Genomic DNA, 18,213 nt, shown 5'->3' with positions numbered 1-18,213 from the left:
CAATCTTCGGGTCTCATAGCTACACTACTGACATACCATAAAAATAAATAATAATGTTGTGTACAAGAGAAATAAGAATTATGCATTCTTGTTTGGACTGTATATCAAAATGTTACAGACTTTCTGCTGCCCCTAGCGTCAAATGGTCTTTTGACTCTGTGTGCGAAAGAGAGAGGGGAAGGGAGAGAGATCTTATCTGTCCGCCAGCTAACAGTATTCATAGTTTATGAAGTGGATTCTAATTTATAAAAGTGTATTCTGTTCATTTTTTAGATCCCACAAAACTGTTTATTTGGCTACAACAGAATAACATGATACCTCTAAAGGAGTTTTTAGAAAAATGAGCTGACTTTATCATTGGTGGTTATTGCCAGATTGTACTTCAGGATCATTTTTGTGTTTAAGAACATGCAAAGGTTTCCCTGCCAAATAGATATTCTGAAAATATCTCTCTTGAAGTTTTTCCTGATCTGTTTCAGACAACAGTCATTGACTACGTAAAGCCATCAGACCTTAAGAAGGATATGAATGAAACCTTCAAGGAAAAGTTCCCTCACATCAAGTTGACTCTCAGTAAAATAAGAAGGTAATAATACCATATAAAACAGTACTAAATGTGGTGCATTGATGTAAAATATTAACAATAGACTTTCTGAAACAGTGACCTTCAAAGGCAAATCAACCAATCAACTGCTTGCTTTGACTAGGAAAGCAAATAAATAAGATGGGAGACATGTGGGCCACAGATACATTCCTAGTCCACGTTACTTGGAAACCATTGTCTGAAAGCACTGAAAGGTGAAGATAGATGGATGGAATTACTTTAATAGATGTAAAATTATTTTGCAAGTGTTGTGATGCAGAATTCTTAAAAGATATTTAGCTATCTCTCATCTTTACAGTATATATAACATTTCACAAGTCAGACCTGATATGCTACTTGTAATCGGTACTTGTGCTAGCACAAATTATTTTTATGCTGTGTGTAGACAAATTAGTGGATATGGTAACTTCTCAGTGCACACACCTGTGATGAAAAAGTTATCTGTCTTTTGTACATTTTGGCACATGCATTGTTCTGGTGTGGGGCTTAAATCTCTCTGAAAAAAAGGGGGGGTCAGGTACCTTCTACTGTTATCAGTCATTTGATTGTAGTTCCAAAGAACACTAACCTGCAACATTAATCTGGCCCATTATGCACGGGTCATAAGGCAGCAGGTGGCAGTAGCGCCTGCTGCCGCCGCCAGTGCAGGCGCCTCCCGGGACAGGGCTTCGGAAGACCCACGTTAAGCGAACACGGGATCTTTTGGAGCTTCCCGGGTAAGCCAGGGCTGCGGTGGCCTGGTGCTGTGCGTAATCGCTAGTGCCGGGCCTGTCGGGCCACCCAGCCTCGACATGCGGTGTCCCATAAGGCAGCACGGAGCTGGCAGGGGCGACCCCCTGCCCCCCGCTTCCCCCGGCCCCTCCCCACTTCCCTTGCCCGTGCCGCTGCACTTACCTCGGCTGGGCCTCCTAGCTCCAGTGTAAAGCGCGTGCGCTACTCCAGCACAACCCAGCATGCCCCGCTCCCGTGCGTTCACGGGAAACCAGCGTGCGGAAGCTGGCGCCGTGCATAAAAGGCCTCTGAGATAGTGACTGAATGCTGCATCATATTGGATAATGCACTTTAGAAGTAAATTTCACGGTTTTGCACCAGAAACTCCAGCTGGAAAAGCATATTGAAAGTGCATTATGCTGAATGGGCCTAAAATGCATCTCCAGCTCACTGGTTACTGTTTGCCAGTACTCAGAAGGTATACAAAGTTTAACAGAATGCAAGTATCATTAAAAAGTGGAAGGCTTTGTCACAGCTTCTATCTTGGGAAGCCCTCACACTAGCACAAATAGGACCGTTCACGCACTGGAAACTTCACCGCCACAGCTCCTGTGCAGGAGCACAAATTGGGGGCGGATGAGGCACACTGGACCCCAAATGTGGGTGCAGGAAGAGGTAGGACAATGTGCCACAACTAAATCTCCAGCTTGCAGCCCAGCATGAAACCTCCAGTGCATAAACAGTCTAGGAAAGCCAACTGTAATATATAGGGTGAAGAGCACAAAGATCAAAGCAAGAGCTGTTGTTGGACCAGAACCTTTGCTTGCTTCTTGTTCTGTCTCCTTATCATCACTGAAAAATTCATTGGATATTAGACCTGCACAATTCCAATCCATCATTATAGTCGGTGGAGTTTTTCGGTGCAAGTCAAGTTTATATACAAAGCCATCCTGAAACAGAAGTATTTGAAGTGTTCAGCAAATAATCAGTTTGCATACATTGCAGAGCACCAGCGTAATAGATCATAGATGAGATGCATCAGTGAATTAACTGGTTAGCATATCATGTGCATCTTTCTGAGCTCTCAGTTATAGTCATTGCTGTTACAATCTGAATTTCTTTAGCAATATACTGTTCTCTCCCCCCCCCTCCTTTTCAGCCTGAAGCGAGAGATGCGCAAACTAGCCCAAGAAGAATGTGGTTTTGAGGAACCCACCGTGGCTATGTCCTTTGTGTATTTTGAGAAGCTGGCTCTCAAGGGGAAGCTCAACAAGCAGAACAGGAAGCTCTGTGCTGGAGCATGCGTCCTGTTGGCTGCCAAAATTGGCAGTGACCTCAAGAAGCATGAAGTCAAACATTTAATAGATGTGAGTATGCCTAGGCTACCAAGCTTCGCTACAGAAATGAAAAGGATTCTCAAGTAATGTTGAAAGAGGATGGGTGGGGCAACATTTGAGGTGAAAGCAATTGTTAACTTGCAGCAGAAACAAGTTAGGAGCTCTGGCAGCGCGGCAGCAGCATAGAAGGTGTGGAGGAGGAACAGGCAGCGTGAAGGAGGAATGGGATGGCACGAAGGCAGCACCCCACTTAAGAAGTGCTCGGGGAGGGAAAGGGAGGGCAGGAGTCCTAGGCAATTGTGGAAAGGAATAACTGAGCAGCAGGCAGGTGGACCCGGGGGGAGGGGGAGGGGAGAAGAAGAGACGGGGGTCTGAAAACCAAGAGGAGGGTGGGAAGGAAGCACTTAGTAAAAAACAAAACAAAAACAGTACAGTGAGACATAATAGAGGTTGAACTGATTGGGGGGGGGGGAATCTGCCTCCCTTGCAGGGAAGGAAATGGAGGGGGGAGGGTGGGAGCAAGAGTGGGACAAAGCAGCTGAGTCTTATCACACCTTTCCCCCTCCATACGCTCTTTGCCTTGGTTGTTCACTGGTGGCTTGTGCACTTTATGATGGTAAATTGACTTTCCTAGATTTACCGCACTGTGAGTTAAAAATGGTGACATCGCGAGCCGGCTACTGGGCAGCCTCAGGATACAGGTGGCATCACATGGAGGGGCTTGAATATGTTGCCAGCATTCAGAGGCTGTCTAGCTTCATTTTGCATGTGCGGAAATTCTCCACGTATTAGCTTTTTGCTTGAAAAGCAGTTAAGAAGACCCAGAATGCCTTGTTTTGGGAAGAAATAAGTTCAAGTGCTGGCATATAAGACTAGTAGCCTAATGTATTAAGACCTTTCTGTCTGGCTCTGTTTCAGAAGCTGGAAGAGAAGTTCCGGTTGAACAGGCGAGAACTGATGGCCTTTGAATTTCCCGTGTTAGTGGCCTTGGAATTTGCTCTTCATCTACCTGAACATGAAGTGATGCCACATTATAGACGATTGATACAGAATTCCTAGCATAGGCCATCCTTTGGGGGAGAGGTTTAGAAATGTTCTCTGAGTGCAAAAGAGCAGCAATTACGACTAGAAGTGCAAAAATGGGACAAAGCTGCCCCAACACCCCCCTTTCTTCTTTTGTTTTCAGTGCAACAACCTGATAGTCAGAAACAAGCACTGAATTCCTTAAAACTCTCAGGCTAGATGAGCTGTTAACTATTCAGAGCAGGTGATGAATGAGTTGCATGTGAGTGGGCAGTGGATGGAACAGAGTCACACCACGTGGACCAAAAGAGAACTTCCCTGAGTTGCTCATATCATTCCGGTGAGAAGGATTAACAGCAGCCCATACTATCTCCCATCTTCTCTTTATGAACCTCTTCAGCGTTCCTGCAAAGATTTTCTGGCTTACGTAAGGATTCCTGAAGCGATGACAGATTGTAATTGGTATCTTCACTGTGTCAGCAGCGTGCCAATCGATTTTGATATTTGCTATTGAAAGTGCACTTTTTCCTTGTTGGGCAGCTGGATGGTTTAGTTGCAGGTGAGATGATGAAGCAGCCGAGAACAAGGCAGCTGTTTTGGATCCTTGACTGAATAAACAACTTTAGCACCTAGGTTGGATTGAAGAACATGGGATAGGATTTTGTAATCCCAAAGGATGGCTGTTTGTTTCTTCTCCAGCTGCTTATATTTTGTTATTAATTACACTGCAATATGATTTGAGAGCCTGACACCCACCCACCCCAGGTCTTCACTCTTGTGTGTGGTCCCGTTCAAGTGTTCACTATGGAAGAGAGACGTTGTTTTGTAAGTGTCTTGTTCTTAAGCCACAAACATATTTCTAACCTCTGTAGAGATGGTTAGACTTGCACTCTGTAGTGTTTGTATTCTGTGCTCTATGTTAGAGTGCATTTTGAGCACATTGACTGTGCTGCACGTTCAACAGTGTTTTATAAAACCCAACTTGTACAGCCGAGCGGGAGAATCGGCAGCCGAGGGCCTTGATAGCAAACACACAACCCCTCAACGTGGGCAGTTCTTCGTTGTTGTTGAGTGTTTTTCTGTTTGTTTTTTAAACTAGATTTGACAGTATAAAATCAAATGGGAGGGCACTGAAATTGTTTTTATACTTCTCAGATATTTCACTGCTCTGGAGTCTTATAGTACCTTAACTGTGTTAATAAAGCAACGTGAACTGGGAAAGCTCAAATCCAAACAGAATCCTCTGTGTATCCTATTTTCAAAACACTATGTATATATCAATATATATAAGACTATGAGAAGATAACAACCACTGGATGTGCTTGCTAATATGCTAGAGGTCATGCATCAAAGAATTAAATTACTATTTTTATATAGCACTTATGTACATGTCCCATTTTTTCCAGTGCTGATTCGTTTAACGTGGTCCGTGCCTGGAACAGTGATTTCAATAAAGTCGTGTACTTTTCTGTTGCAGTGTAATATAAATTGACTGAACAAAGTTTCTGCCAAGAAACTTCGCTGCTCTCTTTTTCTTTTTTCCTGTACCAGTGAAACAATCACCAGTTATCACTTGGGAATAATGTAACAGTACAAAGGTAAAATCCATTATTGGATACCTATGGAATTTGGGATGAATAGCCTCTTTATTACTGTAGCTATGTTGCCTCTTTTCCAAGTCTGGACACTAATTTTCCCCCTATCAGACCCTTGTTGAAAAGAACTATCAGTTAGTTATCCAATCAGACTCCGTGAACTGCTTTATGTCAGGCGGCAGTCCAGGAGTCTTTTGTGAAGGGGAGAAACGCAGCCAAGTAAATGAATGCAGATCCTTGACCATGCTACAAGTACCTCTATCAGTTATCAGTTATGTACTTTAAAAAGGCACGTTGTTACATTTTAGCTCGCAGAAGTAAAAAATAGCAATTGAAGTAGCCTTTGGAAGAAAGAATAAAATAATTCTTACAGTATAAGCGTATTTGTTCCAGTACACTTTATTTGTACTTGTTGCAGAAACCCTAGTTTGGATCCAATGCTCTGTTGTCCTACTGTCTATCATGTAGTGTTGCACAAACAGAAGATGAGTCCCTTTACTTTACGATCCATATTGATTTATCTGAGTCACAGCACAAAACCTAGAGCTTTCTGATGAGTCTAGGGCCTACTGTGTTTCTTTTTCCATCACTACATTTGCAGTACCAGCTTAGTGGTAATCAATATTTTAAAATATAAATCTTTTTCCTATACTGAACAAGACAGTTGAGTTTTAAATAGTTCAATTTTTAAGAAACAGGTTTGGATAAAGATGACTCTACAGACTTTTAAGATGATAGATCTATCTGTACTGGTCATATTACTTGAAAAGCTGCTTCCCCCCCGCCCCCCGCACAGCTCTATCCAAGTGAAATTGTTCATATGCTCTGACTGCAATGTTTGTATACTTTCATTTGCGTATGTGGCAGGGAGTGGTCTTGTTGTCAAAGGTTTTCCTTACTGTTTGGTAAGATAATACACAACTAAGTTACTTGAATGAGAGACTTATGCTGAATGGTCGACTCATGCTGAACAGTGAGTTTTTTATCCTCCTAATAGTGGTATAAGGCTACACACAAATTTTGAATTTCAGTAAAACTATCTGGCACATGTTACATAGTTTTGAACCTTCAGAGGTCACTTTATTACAGCTTGAAGCAGCTGCAAAACTGAAAAGTTGCAGTACCACAGCATTTGTTCAACACCTAAAAATATTACTAAGTGCTAAATTTAAGCAATGCTTTTATCGCTAGACCACGATAATTACAGACTTCGCTACAAAATGGAGAAAAACTATTCAATTAAACAGATGCTCTTATTTAAGCTAATCTAGACCTGGTAGTTTCCCCCAAAATAGAAAGGGAGACTTACAACTTGAGCAAACATGGAGGAGAAATGTTAACATTCATTAAAAAAATATTGTGAACTATTAAAATAACATCATTTCTAAAACCGTATCTGGAAGACTGGAAATTCGGCTCTTTCTGTTCTCTTTAATCTAGATTTGTTGCACTGAAACAGTATCTAAATAAACTCTGGCACATCTAATATACATTATCAGGCAACCCTCTAAATTTGAGAATTCAGAAGTTTGCAGAGCCACTGAAGGGTGCTGGAGAATATGAAGCATGATATAAGAGGCATGGGACTGTGCACCATGAAGTGGTTACAGCATGTTACATCCATTTGCTTCATGGCATTACATCAGCAGCAGAATTCAGAGAATCACAGCTTTAGGAAGCTCACTTGCATTTTTAGAAAATACAATCTGCGTTGCTAAATCTAAGGAGTCTGATACCAACATACAGCTTTTACAGTCAGCTAAGGCAACTCTTGTCCATCCCAGGTCTACCAATTATTCACAAGTGTTGAAAAACCAAGCCATAGCTATTCAAGCATAAACCTCCATGAACTATGCAGAATCTCTTAAATGCCTGTTTGTAGTGATGAAGAGGCATTCCTGCCTGCATCTTTTAAAGTTCTTACTTTGAAAAGATTGACTATGAAGATTTTAAGTTTTTCAGTGTATTAATAATTTTATGCACATTGAGCATCATCTTTTTAACACAATTTCAACACACAAGTGAACACTTCATTGCAACTAGGTGATTTCCAGCACCAACAGCCTTTCTGTTAAATAACACAATGAGTGCCACAGTCTTGAATTATTTTTTTATTTTACATACATGCATCCTACCAGCTCCCAGCCAAAATCATAAGAGCTGTGAAGAATGGACCCTAAAGAATATTGTTTGATACAAGATGTCCTTGCCTAAAGTGACTCTGCATACTTCTTTTCCTTACAGGTGAAAACAAGTACTACCCATACATGGCCATAGCTATTATTAACAGTAAATGGGAATCATAAATGTATTTTGGGCTTAGCTTATTGTATTTTGCTGTGACCTAGAGAGCTCAGCCTAGCCCAACCTTGTCAAATCTCAGAATCTAAGCAAGGCTAGTATTTGGATGGGAGACCTCCAAAGAACACCAGGGTCATGATGGAGGCAGGCAATAGCAAACCACCTCTGAACATCTCCCACCTTGAAAGCCCTGTGTGGTCACCATAAGTCATCTGTGATGTGTTGGGAAAAAGAAAAAGGGATTTGATCCAATCCCATTTGGTGAAATCAGGCGTATTGCAGTACAAGTGTTTGCTGAAAAGGCAATGTGTGTTAAGACAGCTGTGCTCTGAAAAGGGGTGCTTTGCTTGGTGGGTTGTGAGCCTAAGCACAAATAAATTTCCAAGTCAACAATTTTAGGAGAACGATCTATAGTCCATGATGGCGTCCATAGAAGAACAGCAATTTTGTCTTGTAGAATTTCCATTAGCCACCATGAACATTGCCTTATCTGCAAAAGCAAGCCTCTACTAGCAATCATCCACCAGAAATTCTAAGCAAGAAAACAGCCTGAAACAACCATGCCAGAGCTGTGTCAAGTGGAGGAATTGGTCTCCACCTCTTTTGCTTGATAATCCTCACAAGCAGTGGTTGCACAAACTTTGAAGCCATTTGGATAATGAAACAGCTGAGGACAGATAAGTTCTTGATAGTAATATTCACAGTACACTTAGTGCTGGCCCTGAACAGTGGTATTTCCTTCCATTGCAAGGAGCTCTGCTTCTTGTGTCAACAGAAGTCTACTTGAGCTGCAGAAAGCACTTCTGTTCGAGAGCAAACTCTTAATTTTGACATGACACACTACAACAAAGACCAAGCAAACTGACCCCATATAAGGTGTTGAGTCCCTCAAAGACAGCGCTAGGTTTTAAAAAATGCCTTAATTGTATAAACAAAGTATACACTTTCATCCAAATGTAGCTTGTTCCTATGGCAAATTTCAAATTTCCTGCTCCTAGCCGTTTTGCTTTTGGACAGCTGCTTGTTAAAATGTGTTCAACTGGAATTGTTAGTCTTCAACCTTAAAATAAACAAATCATATGCTTTAATTATCACTCAGCCTTATGTAACTTCCCATCCCAGTAGGCTGCATCCACTTGGCAAAAATTCTCCGTTTTGCATTCATTACCTGCTGTGAATGAAAAGAGATTCACATTGACAGCAGGGCTCCCACACAGAGGATTTAAGGGCGCTTTCTGTTTTCTGTTGCCTGTTCCCCTCCCCTTCCACCATGTCACAGGTGAGCTTTTTGAAGATTTAAAAAATGTGTAGCTGACTGCTGCATTATCCCAATTGACTGAATTCTCAAGCCCTTCTATGGTGTGGCAGGCAAAATGGAGAGCAGGAGGGCCTGGAGGAAAATGATTTGAGAATGCATGCTTCCCCATCCAAGCGGTAGTTGATTGGATTATGCTCCTCCTGAAAAGATTAGTGACCAAGTACCTGGGTTTGTTTCTGAAGCAAGCGTATGTTGGCTCTTCTTTACCCCCTGGCGTGCACACATGCACTGTTAACATTTGAACAAGGGTAGGATCCCATTCCCTTGTAGCCGCCACTAGCTCCATTCCCGAAAACTCTCAGTGGGTTCATCTCCCTGATACTGTCATAGGTGCATTGGAGAAACTCAATGCATACCTTCCCAAGTGCGTTCAAATGGGTAGCCCTGTTGGTCTGAAGTAGCACAATAAAATCATTTCAGTAGCACCTTTAAGACCAACAAAGATTTATTCAAGGTGTGAGCTTTCAAGTGGTAGCACTCTTCCTCAGATTAAGGGAGTCCATAATCTGAGGAAGAGTGCTTGCACTCGAAAGCTCACACCTTGAATAAATCCTTGTTGGTCTTAAAAGTGCTACAATATTATTGTGCTTCCCAAGATGCAACAGAGCTGAACTGCATCAAGAGTCAATGAGGGAAAAGCCTATAAGACTTAAATAAGTAGTGGAAATCATACTAATTACTTTTCAGCACTAGAGCTGTCTAGATAGGTGCTATGTAAAATCTACAACATGTATGCTGCTTTTTCTGTTCTGCAGTTGTCCCTGCCTTTGTTTCTTTGCAAGCTGCCATTTGACTGGATATGGAATTGTAAACTTTATCAAACCATATGTTGCTGTTCTGGTATCAAACCATGTAGTAAAGAGGGAACTGCGGCACAGGAGGGAAAGATAGCATGTAAAAGACATGCTTGATACGGCATGCAACCTGAACTAATCTCTGACAAAATCCACAACAGAACTCTTAGTTCAGAGTACTCTTAGATTTAATAAAGGAGGCCTAAATGTACTAAAAGAACCTCTTGTGGCTCAGGGTGGTAAGGCAGCTGACATGCTGTCTGAAGCTGTCTGCCCATGAGGCTGGGAGTTCAATTCCAGCAGCCGGCTCAAGGTTGACTCAGCCTTCCATCCTTCCGAGGTCAGTAAATGAGTACCCAGCTTGCTGGGGGGTAAACGGTAATGACTGGGGGAGGTACTGGCAAACCACCCCGTATTGAGTCTGCCAAGAAAACGCTAGAGGGCATCACCCCAAGGGTCAGACATGACTCGGTGCTTGCACAGGGGATACCTTTACCTTTAAATTTACTAACTCTACTAGAATCTGATCATGTGCTTTTCCCCTCACTCACATCTTTAGAACACTCCTCACAGTATGCCATCACTCATATTTTCTGGTATAGCAATTCCTTGACCACAATCAGTATTTGGAAGGTGGAAATGGCTAGATAACCAAATCTGGTAATATCTAGATACAGTAATTATGTGGATGGAGTCTGAACTGGTAGGGACTGCTATGGAAAGAGATTTTAGAGTTGCTGTGAAATTTCAGTGTGTGCAACATTAGTAAAAAAGACCATCAGTAGAAAGCAAGGCAGCCAATACTGTAATGGCCTCGTACTGAGCTATAGTGCAGCCTCCTTTGGGATACCGAGTGTAGTTCTGGTTGCAGTAAATTTAAAAAGATACTGCAGAGCTGGAGAAAAATTCAGAAGATAAGTTTGCAGCATCTTTCCTAGGAGGAGGCTGTTGTGTGATACAAGATGCTGGACTAGATGGACCATTGGTCCAGAAGTCCCTGTAACCTCTAAAGCAAATCTTTTCAGTTGAACTGAGAATGTGGTACATTATATCTGTGTTCAGACAATACAGCCCTAACTGAGCCAACCCAGAAGGTAACATCTGAATATTCTCAGTGCTTCAGTGGCTCCTTTCCCAGTACTGTGAAGCCCAATGGAAGCCATTCATGATCCACTGACACCTTCAAAACTATATCCAACTCCTGGCAGGTGGGAAGCCGAGAATGGCATGAACTGCTGCCTCACTTTGCTCCCTGCACTGAGGACTGCGCCAAGGAGCGGCACCGTCTTGGGACTTCCTAATTAATTTTCTTTGACAGCTTTTATAAATCCCGTCATTTATTATAATCGCTGAACATAAGAAGACATAAGAAAAAAGACACAGAGATAAGTGTAAATAAGATTCACTTCTGGCCTTTACATTGCTGGCCACTTTGATATGCTAATTTTCTAACTACTCCAAAGGACTTTTCTCTTCCCCGTTGTTTTAAATGAGCTTGTCATGATGTCCCGGGTGCACATCAAATGGAAACTTCTGATCCTCCGGTGAGGAAAAAGATGAAACCCAACTTAATCACATCAGACATCTGGCAATTCATGTAGACAGAACCAAATGTGTACTCGCCACTTACAAATGAGTAAATGAAATCTGAGCTTCTTTTTACTGGTTAACTGACTGAAACAGAGCACCCGTTTTCACAGTGGATAGTGTCAATTAGTCCCTGATGTCATTTTTTAAAAGAAGGTGTCCCAGAGGGCTTTTCTAGCCCTCTGGAGCAACGAGCAATCCAGTTTTGCAACATTTCAGAAGTAGTCATTGTACTTATGCTTTCACATAGAGGCTTACAAGTACCAGTCCTCAATGTCATTACTGTTAAGGCCCTGGAATTGCTTATAATCATATATACATAGGCACAAAAGTTAACTGTTTCCTTGCCCAAAACAAAGCCCTACATTGTGCTGTGTATTGAGGCTCACCTCTCTCTTTACCTGCCACAGAGCAAACAGCTGAGATGGTTTCAAACCCAGTATTGTCAAGTCAGAGTGATTTGCGTGTGTGCTCGGTTACAAATAAGTGACAGGATCATAGCTTACCATCTTTTGCTTAGCGTCCGTGCGTCAGAAAGAATTCCAGAATCTACATACTATGAAAGGGCAACATGGCTGCCAAATTAGCCCCTTGTGCTTTGGTCACCACAACAAAGGCTGCCCCACAGTGAGCCACACTGGCTCTGTCTGAAAGTCTGACTCCAATGTCACCCAAGCAGAATGGACTCATGGATCCCGCTCATACTGGCCCAACACCCCATGCAATGAAGTGCTATGGGAAGGCGAGAGGATGCGAAATATTAGCAAGCTTGCCCCTTGGCAACATATGGCACTGGCAGGGTGATGTCTTACGAGACCCAGTCACACACAGTGGCTTCTTCATAAAAATCAGATGCTGCATGATAGTTTACATGGACAGGCACACGTGCAGCAACAAGAAAAAATTAAAATGGTCCACGATAATCCATGAAAGAGGCACAACCGATGAAACAAGCTCCAAAGAGAAATTGGGAAGTGTTTGCTGTATATGCAGGTATGTGTTCCATTCAAAGAGAAAAGGCCAACGGAAGATCAAAGATCAAAATCATGCCGGCCCTGAATTCTTTGTTTATAAATACTCCAGCCTTTCCCCTCCCATAACACACTGGCAATGTTTCCCGGGCAACAGGACCATTTGAACATTCAGCTCTGATCTCACCAGCATGATCATATATTCTCCACCTTGGGCCAGTCACAGTTCTCTGAGCTCTCTCAGCCTCAACTACCTCACAGGGCATCTGTTGTGGGGAGAGGAAGGGTAGGCGACTGTAAGCCACTTTGTGACTCCTTTGGGTGGTGAAAAGCAGGGTACAAACAAAGCCAGTTCTTCTTCTCTCACAGCCATCACATTCTGACCTGTGGGGTCCTTAAAGGAAGCAGGATGAGCCCATTTCCTGTAGCTCGGGGTAGCCAGATAACTTCATAATAGCAGTCCTGGTTTGGGTGAGGTTCTCCATTGTAATACGGTTGATGTTCCACTTAAGCAAACCCAAGGAAATAAATCATTTGCAGTTTTGATTACAGATCTTCATTGTTGTCACTTCTCTTCCTGATATTTATTCAGATGTCATAGCTGTTGGCAATTTATTTCCAAAAGGGGAGAGAGAGAGAGTTATGTTTTCTTCCTCCTTGCGTCCTTGTTCAAGAGCCGCTCCTTTCGGTGTAAAGAAGCAAGAGTTCAGCAAATCCACTAAGAAAAAGGCTGTCAAGAGAACAAAGATGTTATTTTTAAAATACAGCCGATTACTTTGGGCCCCAGATTGAAAAGAAAACAACAACACTATTAGAGTTAAGAATACAAGAATTTCCAGGATTGAACAGATCTGCAAATATATTGTGTGAATGAATAGACCAGACTAGGCTATTCCTTGACAATGATTCCAAGAAGCTGAAAGAAAGACCGAATTCATGTTGACAGATTCAGATTCAGAAAACCTTTATTAGCACAAAATTCCATGTGGATAGACAAAAAGTAAAATTTCCAATAATGAAAGTGCCTTTTTGTTGTTGTTGTTGTTGTTGTCAACTCTTTGACGCTCGGCCTTCCTTATGGTCCAATTTTCACAGCCATACATTGCAACTTTCAGCTTCTTGGAAAGTGCCTTATAACACAACTAGTCTACATTAGAGAGGTTTTTTCTTAAAATGATCTGCAAAATACTGTTGACAGGGAATTAACTGAAATGCAATCTGGTATCAAACTGGAGTCTGCCCAGCATCTTTCTCTAAATTGTCCAATTACGGTAAACAAATTCTTGAGGAGACCTTCTCATAGAAGGCAAATGTTTTGGGACTGCATAGACCACTTGTTTCCTATTCCCGATCTACAGAGCGGACTGGCATGGCACACAATGGCCAGTGAGGGATGTCCTGGAAGGGCTCTTTCCTGTTTCCTGGCTTCTTCTTCCCCAACTAGAGCCATGACACTTCCTCCCCTGCTCTAATCTTACAAGGAACACTGAAGAAGTCTGGCATGGGATCCCAAAAGTAGCCGAGTTCAGTGATGTCAACTGTGATGTTGAAATGACTCATGCTTCATTCACCCTGGGCCAGGGCAGGCCAGGTCTCTAGCTCTTTCCTAACTTTGCATTTAGGACGAATCTGGCTCGCCTGTTTCCTTACGACTGTTAACTGTTCTGGCCTTCCACTTAACCACAAGGCTTTGTTTGTGAAACACCAAAGCGCCTTACAGAATAAAACAAACATCTGTAGACTTCATTGGTGAAAAGGCAGTTCTAGGTGGAAAACATGTAAAGCTGACAAAGCTGTCTGGATTTTAATAGCCTTACACTCATTTAAATTCTTAGCTTCATTGAGCTTTTGTAAATCGTGCAAGTTTCACTGTTATTGAAAAGGGGAAATTCTTATGTAACAATATCCTGTTATATACTGATGCTATTATGCAGAGAAAACAGAACACAGATACAGCCACTAGTTATTGAGTGAGGCAGCAGGGAGGGCAATTCTCTTAAAGTCACTCTAGGCACACTTACTTGAGAGCAATGCCTATCAAACTCAGAGAGACTAATTTGCACAGCCCTAGGCTGAAGAGACACAGACTTCCAATAAAAGTTTTAAATGAATCATTAACTAACTTGGAATATTTCTTTCTGTTTTTTTTTTTTAAATATACCCCTCACATTTCTTTTCTGAGGTCAGGGACTCAACAGGGACATTGGTTTCTTAACTCACTATATACGCTAACATACATTCTTAACAAGCCCTCAAGAAAGCCTAATGTACTCTGTATTTTAATTTATCTCTTAATTGGAATAACTGATTTGAACAAGTACTATAATTTAAGAAAGTTATTATCTTATTAACCTCACTACATATGCTAGCCTACATTCTCCACAATCTCTCAGAAAAGCCAAATGTCCTCTGTATTTTAATTAATGTCTTAATTGGAATAATTGATCTGAACAAGTAGATTGTAATGTAACTATGACTAGTATAATACAATGTAGTTTGGAATAGTATATACATTTGTTCAGCTCCTATTGTTACTGATCGACCTGTGTTGATTTTCCTTCTCATTCCTGGCCCCATTATTTCCCGCAGGTGGTAGATCTAGCCTTGGACGCCAGGCCCACCTTCAGTGAATCCCCCCCAAGCTGTTTTATAGAACAGGAGTACATCTGGCATCTTCAGTTTTGAGGTCAACTCTTCCCACAGAAAATAATGGTCCTGTAAAATTTAAAGGTACCACATGCCACTAAATAACTTAGCATGATTCATCTCTCTCCCTTTTCCCTTCCTTTCCTGCTCATGAGCCTCCCTGAAATCTAAACCACACCTGAAATTCTGGGAGATAAATCATCAGTAATCCTAGAGTCATGACTGGGGAAGGCACTGGCAAACCACCCCGTATTGAGTCTGCCATGAAAACGCTAGAGGGCGTCACCCCAAGGGTCAGACATGACTCGGTGCTTGCACAGGGGATACCTTTACCTTTAATCCTAGAGTGTTTGGGGTTTGGGTATCTCTGAGCCAATGTGGAAACAGCTAGTTTCATCTAAGGTATATCCAAAAGCACAGCCCTAATTCTTGGGGAGGGGGGTGTCTTGTTTCATGTTAGTAAGTTAAATAATTTATTTTATTTTTGTTTTTAACAAATCATTATTGGTAGCTACACATACTTTTGTAATGTCCAAAGGAACAAAGGAGCATAATGTGGGAAGAAAATCAAAATCTTTGTGATACATACCAACAGACTGTTGAAATATTCACAGCAATCTCAAAGATGATTGGGGACAGGCCAGCTGTGATAACCTAAAAAAGGTAGCAAAAATAGTCACTGCTTGTTACATCAACTTCCTGTTATGTTCATCCTGAAGAAATTAAACCTCTGTGTATATGTATGGGATAAGCTATAGGAAGATTAACGTGAAAATTAGGGATCAAGCAAAAGCTGATGATTCTTGCAGGACATCCTTTAAGCCCACTCCCTTGGCCAACTTTCACTTTCTCTCCAAAATGGATCAATATTTTGTCTATGATGAAAATACCGGGACTTCCCTTTTGTTTATGTTCAGTTTATAAATATGATGAAGTTGAAATGCAGCTACTAAGAAAAGTAAAACAGTTAAAATTATACATAATATAGACTGTGAAGCTAATCCTAAGAACCCTATTCAGTGAAAAATTGTGCTCAAGTGAAATAATTTAGTACATTTTTTAATGCCTGGCGTTTCCATGATACTGATGGGAAAGTGTTTATTCTTAAGCCATTTTGCTGCTGCTATTGCTATGAATAAACAATAGAATACATAATATTTCTATCCACTGCTTTCATTACTATAGCTAATCGTGAACTGCCTGGATCAAGTTGTGGACAACAAAAGCCATACATTGGGCCACCAGAGGTAGGGTATCCTAAATACTTAGGGAGCTTGTTAGGAATGCTGAAAATTTTTATGATAAATTAACCAAAGGCGCAAAAGTATCAAAAATAGCCTGATGAGGGCAGAAATTGATAGAAACAGAGTGATGAGACCAGATTAGAATCACTTAAAGGAAAAGCAGGGAAGAAAGACAACAATGATTCATTGCTTGTATTTGTTACAATACCCAGCTCATTTTAAAGATTCTTCTGCTGGATGTCCATGTATTTAAACATTTGATATGCCTTTTAAGAGCAGAAGTATACACTGCAATGCAAAACATTAAATGGAGTCAGAGCATCTCTGAACTGTTCTGATATCAACCCATGCCTTCATTGGTTCTGTAGCAACAAATGCTTGGCCCTTCTCTGTCTCTATGCCCAAGCCAGGCTACTAGAGGAAAGTACTTGCTGAGAACTAAACTGACTATTATAGGGGTACCAGCTGTTTTTAATCTGAGAAATTAAGAGATGAACACTTTCCAATGACTCAAAGCAGAACAAACTTTATCGAACAGACTACTTCGCTTAGTGTACACTCTAGGCTTTCCTTCCATGTCGCCTGGGAGATCCTCCTGTTCTGGCTCCCCTTTGATCCCCAACCCAGGAACTTTTATCACACCACTGGGGGCTGGCAATGAACGTGGTGCCATTTTACTGTAAAGTAAGGAAGGTTTTAAAGGGCACAGCAGGGCAGGCAGCATGCCAAACCTTCCTCTCACCTGCACTAAATTGTTTGTCTTTAGTAATTCCCTCCATACACAATGGTTTCAAAACTAAATATTATCCCCGCTAGTAGAAATGGCAGAAGTTTCCGCGGCTGGAGGGGACACTATAGGCAGGGAGAAGGTTTCACACTCTCTTCCATCAAGCCATTACATGCCCTCTCACTCTTTATTTTACAGGAATTCAGAACAATTTTCACTGCATATCTTGTGTCATCATAACACTGAGTTTTGCCTGAATATTAGGTCTAGGAATATGCAAAAACATTTGGGTTTTAAGGTTTTTTTGGTCTTGGATGACTGAACCTTAAAAAAATCAGTGTTCCTGAAAAATCCTGGGTCCAAATACCAGTATGGTATTCAGATCCAAGATTTTTTTGGGAAACACTGAGGGCCATTCCGCACAGTTTCATTGTAGCAGGAGTGTGGCAAATTGTAATCGCTACTAAAATGCAGTTATGCACAACGTCGTAGACAATCTGCCACACTCCTGAAATTGATCCGCAAAAAGTGCTTCGTTGTGGCGCTTCCAGGGAAATCCCAAAAAGTGGATTCACCCTCTGGAAAGCGCTACACTCTTGCAACCAATCTGCAACACTAGCGGAAAAGTTCTGTGCGTTACCATTGTTGCGGTTTCAGCAAAGTCCCTCCCCCAGCTCTCTCCTCTGATCTTCCGGCAAAGCGATTGCTATTTTTTTCTCTCGGAGCGAGCGGAGAGCAACGAACTGGCGAGCCTTCATTCACCCAGCGAGGCTTCTCCGGCTGCAGTCTTTCTGTTTTAAGTCACCAAGCACCACACAGCCCCGTTTGCTGGTTTATTTTCCCTTTATTTTTCCCTTTATTTTCGGCCGAAAATCGTGTCAGTGCATGGGGGGGGGAGATGGATTTTTTTTTTTACTTGGGGGAGCATGGCAACGATGAAACGGCAGCTCACATGCCACCTGCTAGCTAGATGGGTCTCTCCGTTGCAACGAATCAACGCAGATTCGTTGCAACGTGTGTGTATTTTTTTTAAACCTGCTTTAAAGGGAAAGGGAGCATGATAACGGCCGCCCATTGGTGGCTCGTTTGATTGACGGCCAGGGGCGGGACAAAGCTCGGCAAATATCACTTCCTGGATAGCGATTTTTGCTGAGACCAGGAAACCTGTGGGAAATGATAGAAACGCAACTGGATTCCACTACAAAGGCAGGTATGCATAACGACGAATTCCACTTTTTAAAATGGCGTTTTTTCGTTCCGAAACCAATTTGCAACATTGATCCTGGTGTGGAATGGGCCTGAATTTTTGGAGGTCCAATAGATCCAGGGGAAGGGGGCAGATTTTTTAAAAAGCC

General features: G+C 41.9%; 2 protein-coding genes across 6 annotated transcripts in view; one reads left to right on the top strand and one right to left on the bottom strand.

The window, feature by feature from the left end:
- Positions 1-5,148, top strand: part of CABLES1 (Cdk5 and Abl enzyme substrate 1) — a 46,942-nt gene extending 41,794 nt beyond the window's left edge. For all 3 annotated transcript variants that reach the window (XM_077352609.1, XM_077352608.1, XM_077352607.1), the window contains exons 8-10: positions 480-586; positions 2,475-2,682; positions 3,571-5,148. In XM_077352609.1, coding sequence (XP_077208724.1) covers positions 480-586; positions 2,475-2,682; positions 3,571-3,711 — 456 coding nt within the window. In that variant the 3' untranslated portion in view covers positions 3,712-5,148. The remainder of the gene's footprint in view (positions 1-479; positions 587-2,474; positions 2,683-3,570) is intronic.
- A 5,854-nt stretch (positions 5,149-11,002) lies between these two features.
- SLC35D4 (solute carrier family 35 member D4) overlaps positions 11,003-18,213 on the bottom strand; it is a 42,234-nt gene continuing 35,023 nt past the window's right edge. For 2 of the 3 annotated variants that reach the window (XM_077352605.1, XM_077352603.1), the window contains 2 exons: positions 15,477-15,541; positions 11,003-12,971 (listed from right to left, as the gene is read on the bottom strand). In XM_077352605.1, coding sequence (XP_077208720.1) covers positions 12,911-12,971; positions 15,477-15,541 — 126 coding nt within the window. In that variant the 3' untranslated portion in view covers positions 11,003-12,910. Of the gene's footprint in view, positions 12,974-15,464; positions 15,542-18,213 lie in introns of all 3 variants that reach the window. The other variant, XM_077352606.1, reaches the window with a different exon arrangement.

Source organism: Paroedura picta, chromosome 9 (assembly GCF_049243985.1).
Source record: "Paroedura picta isolate Pp20150507F chromosome 9, Ppicta_v3.0, whole genome shotgun sequence".
Classification (NCBI taxonomy): domain Eukaryota; kingdom Metazoa; phylum Chordata; class Lepidosauria; order Squamata; family Gekkonidae; genus Paroedura; species Paroedura picta.
Note: the sequence above shows the minus strand (reverse complement) of the source record. Positions and strands in the feature narration are given on the sequence as shown.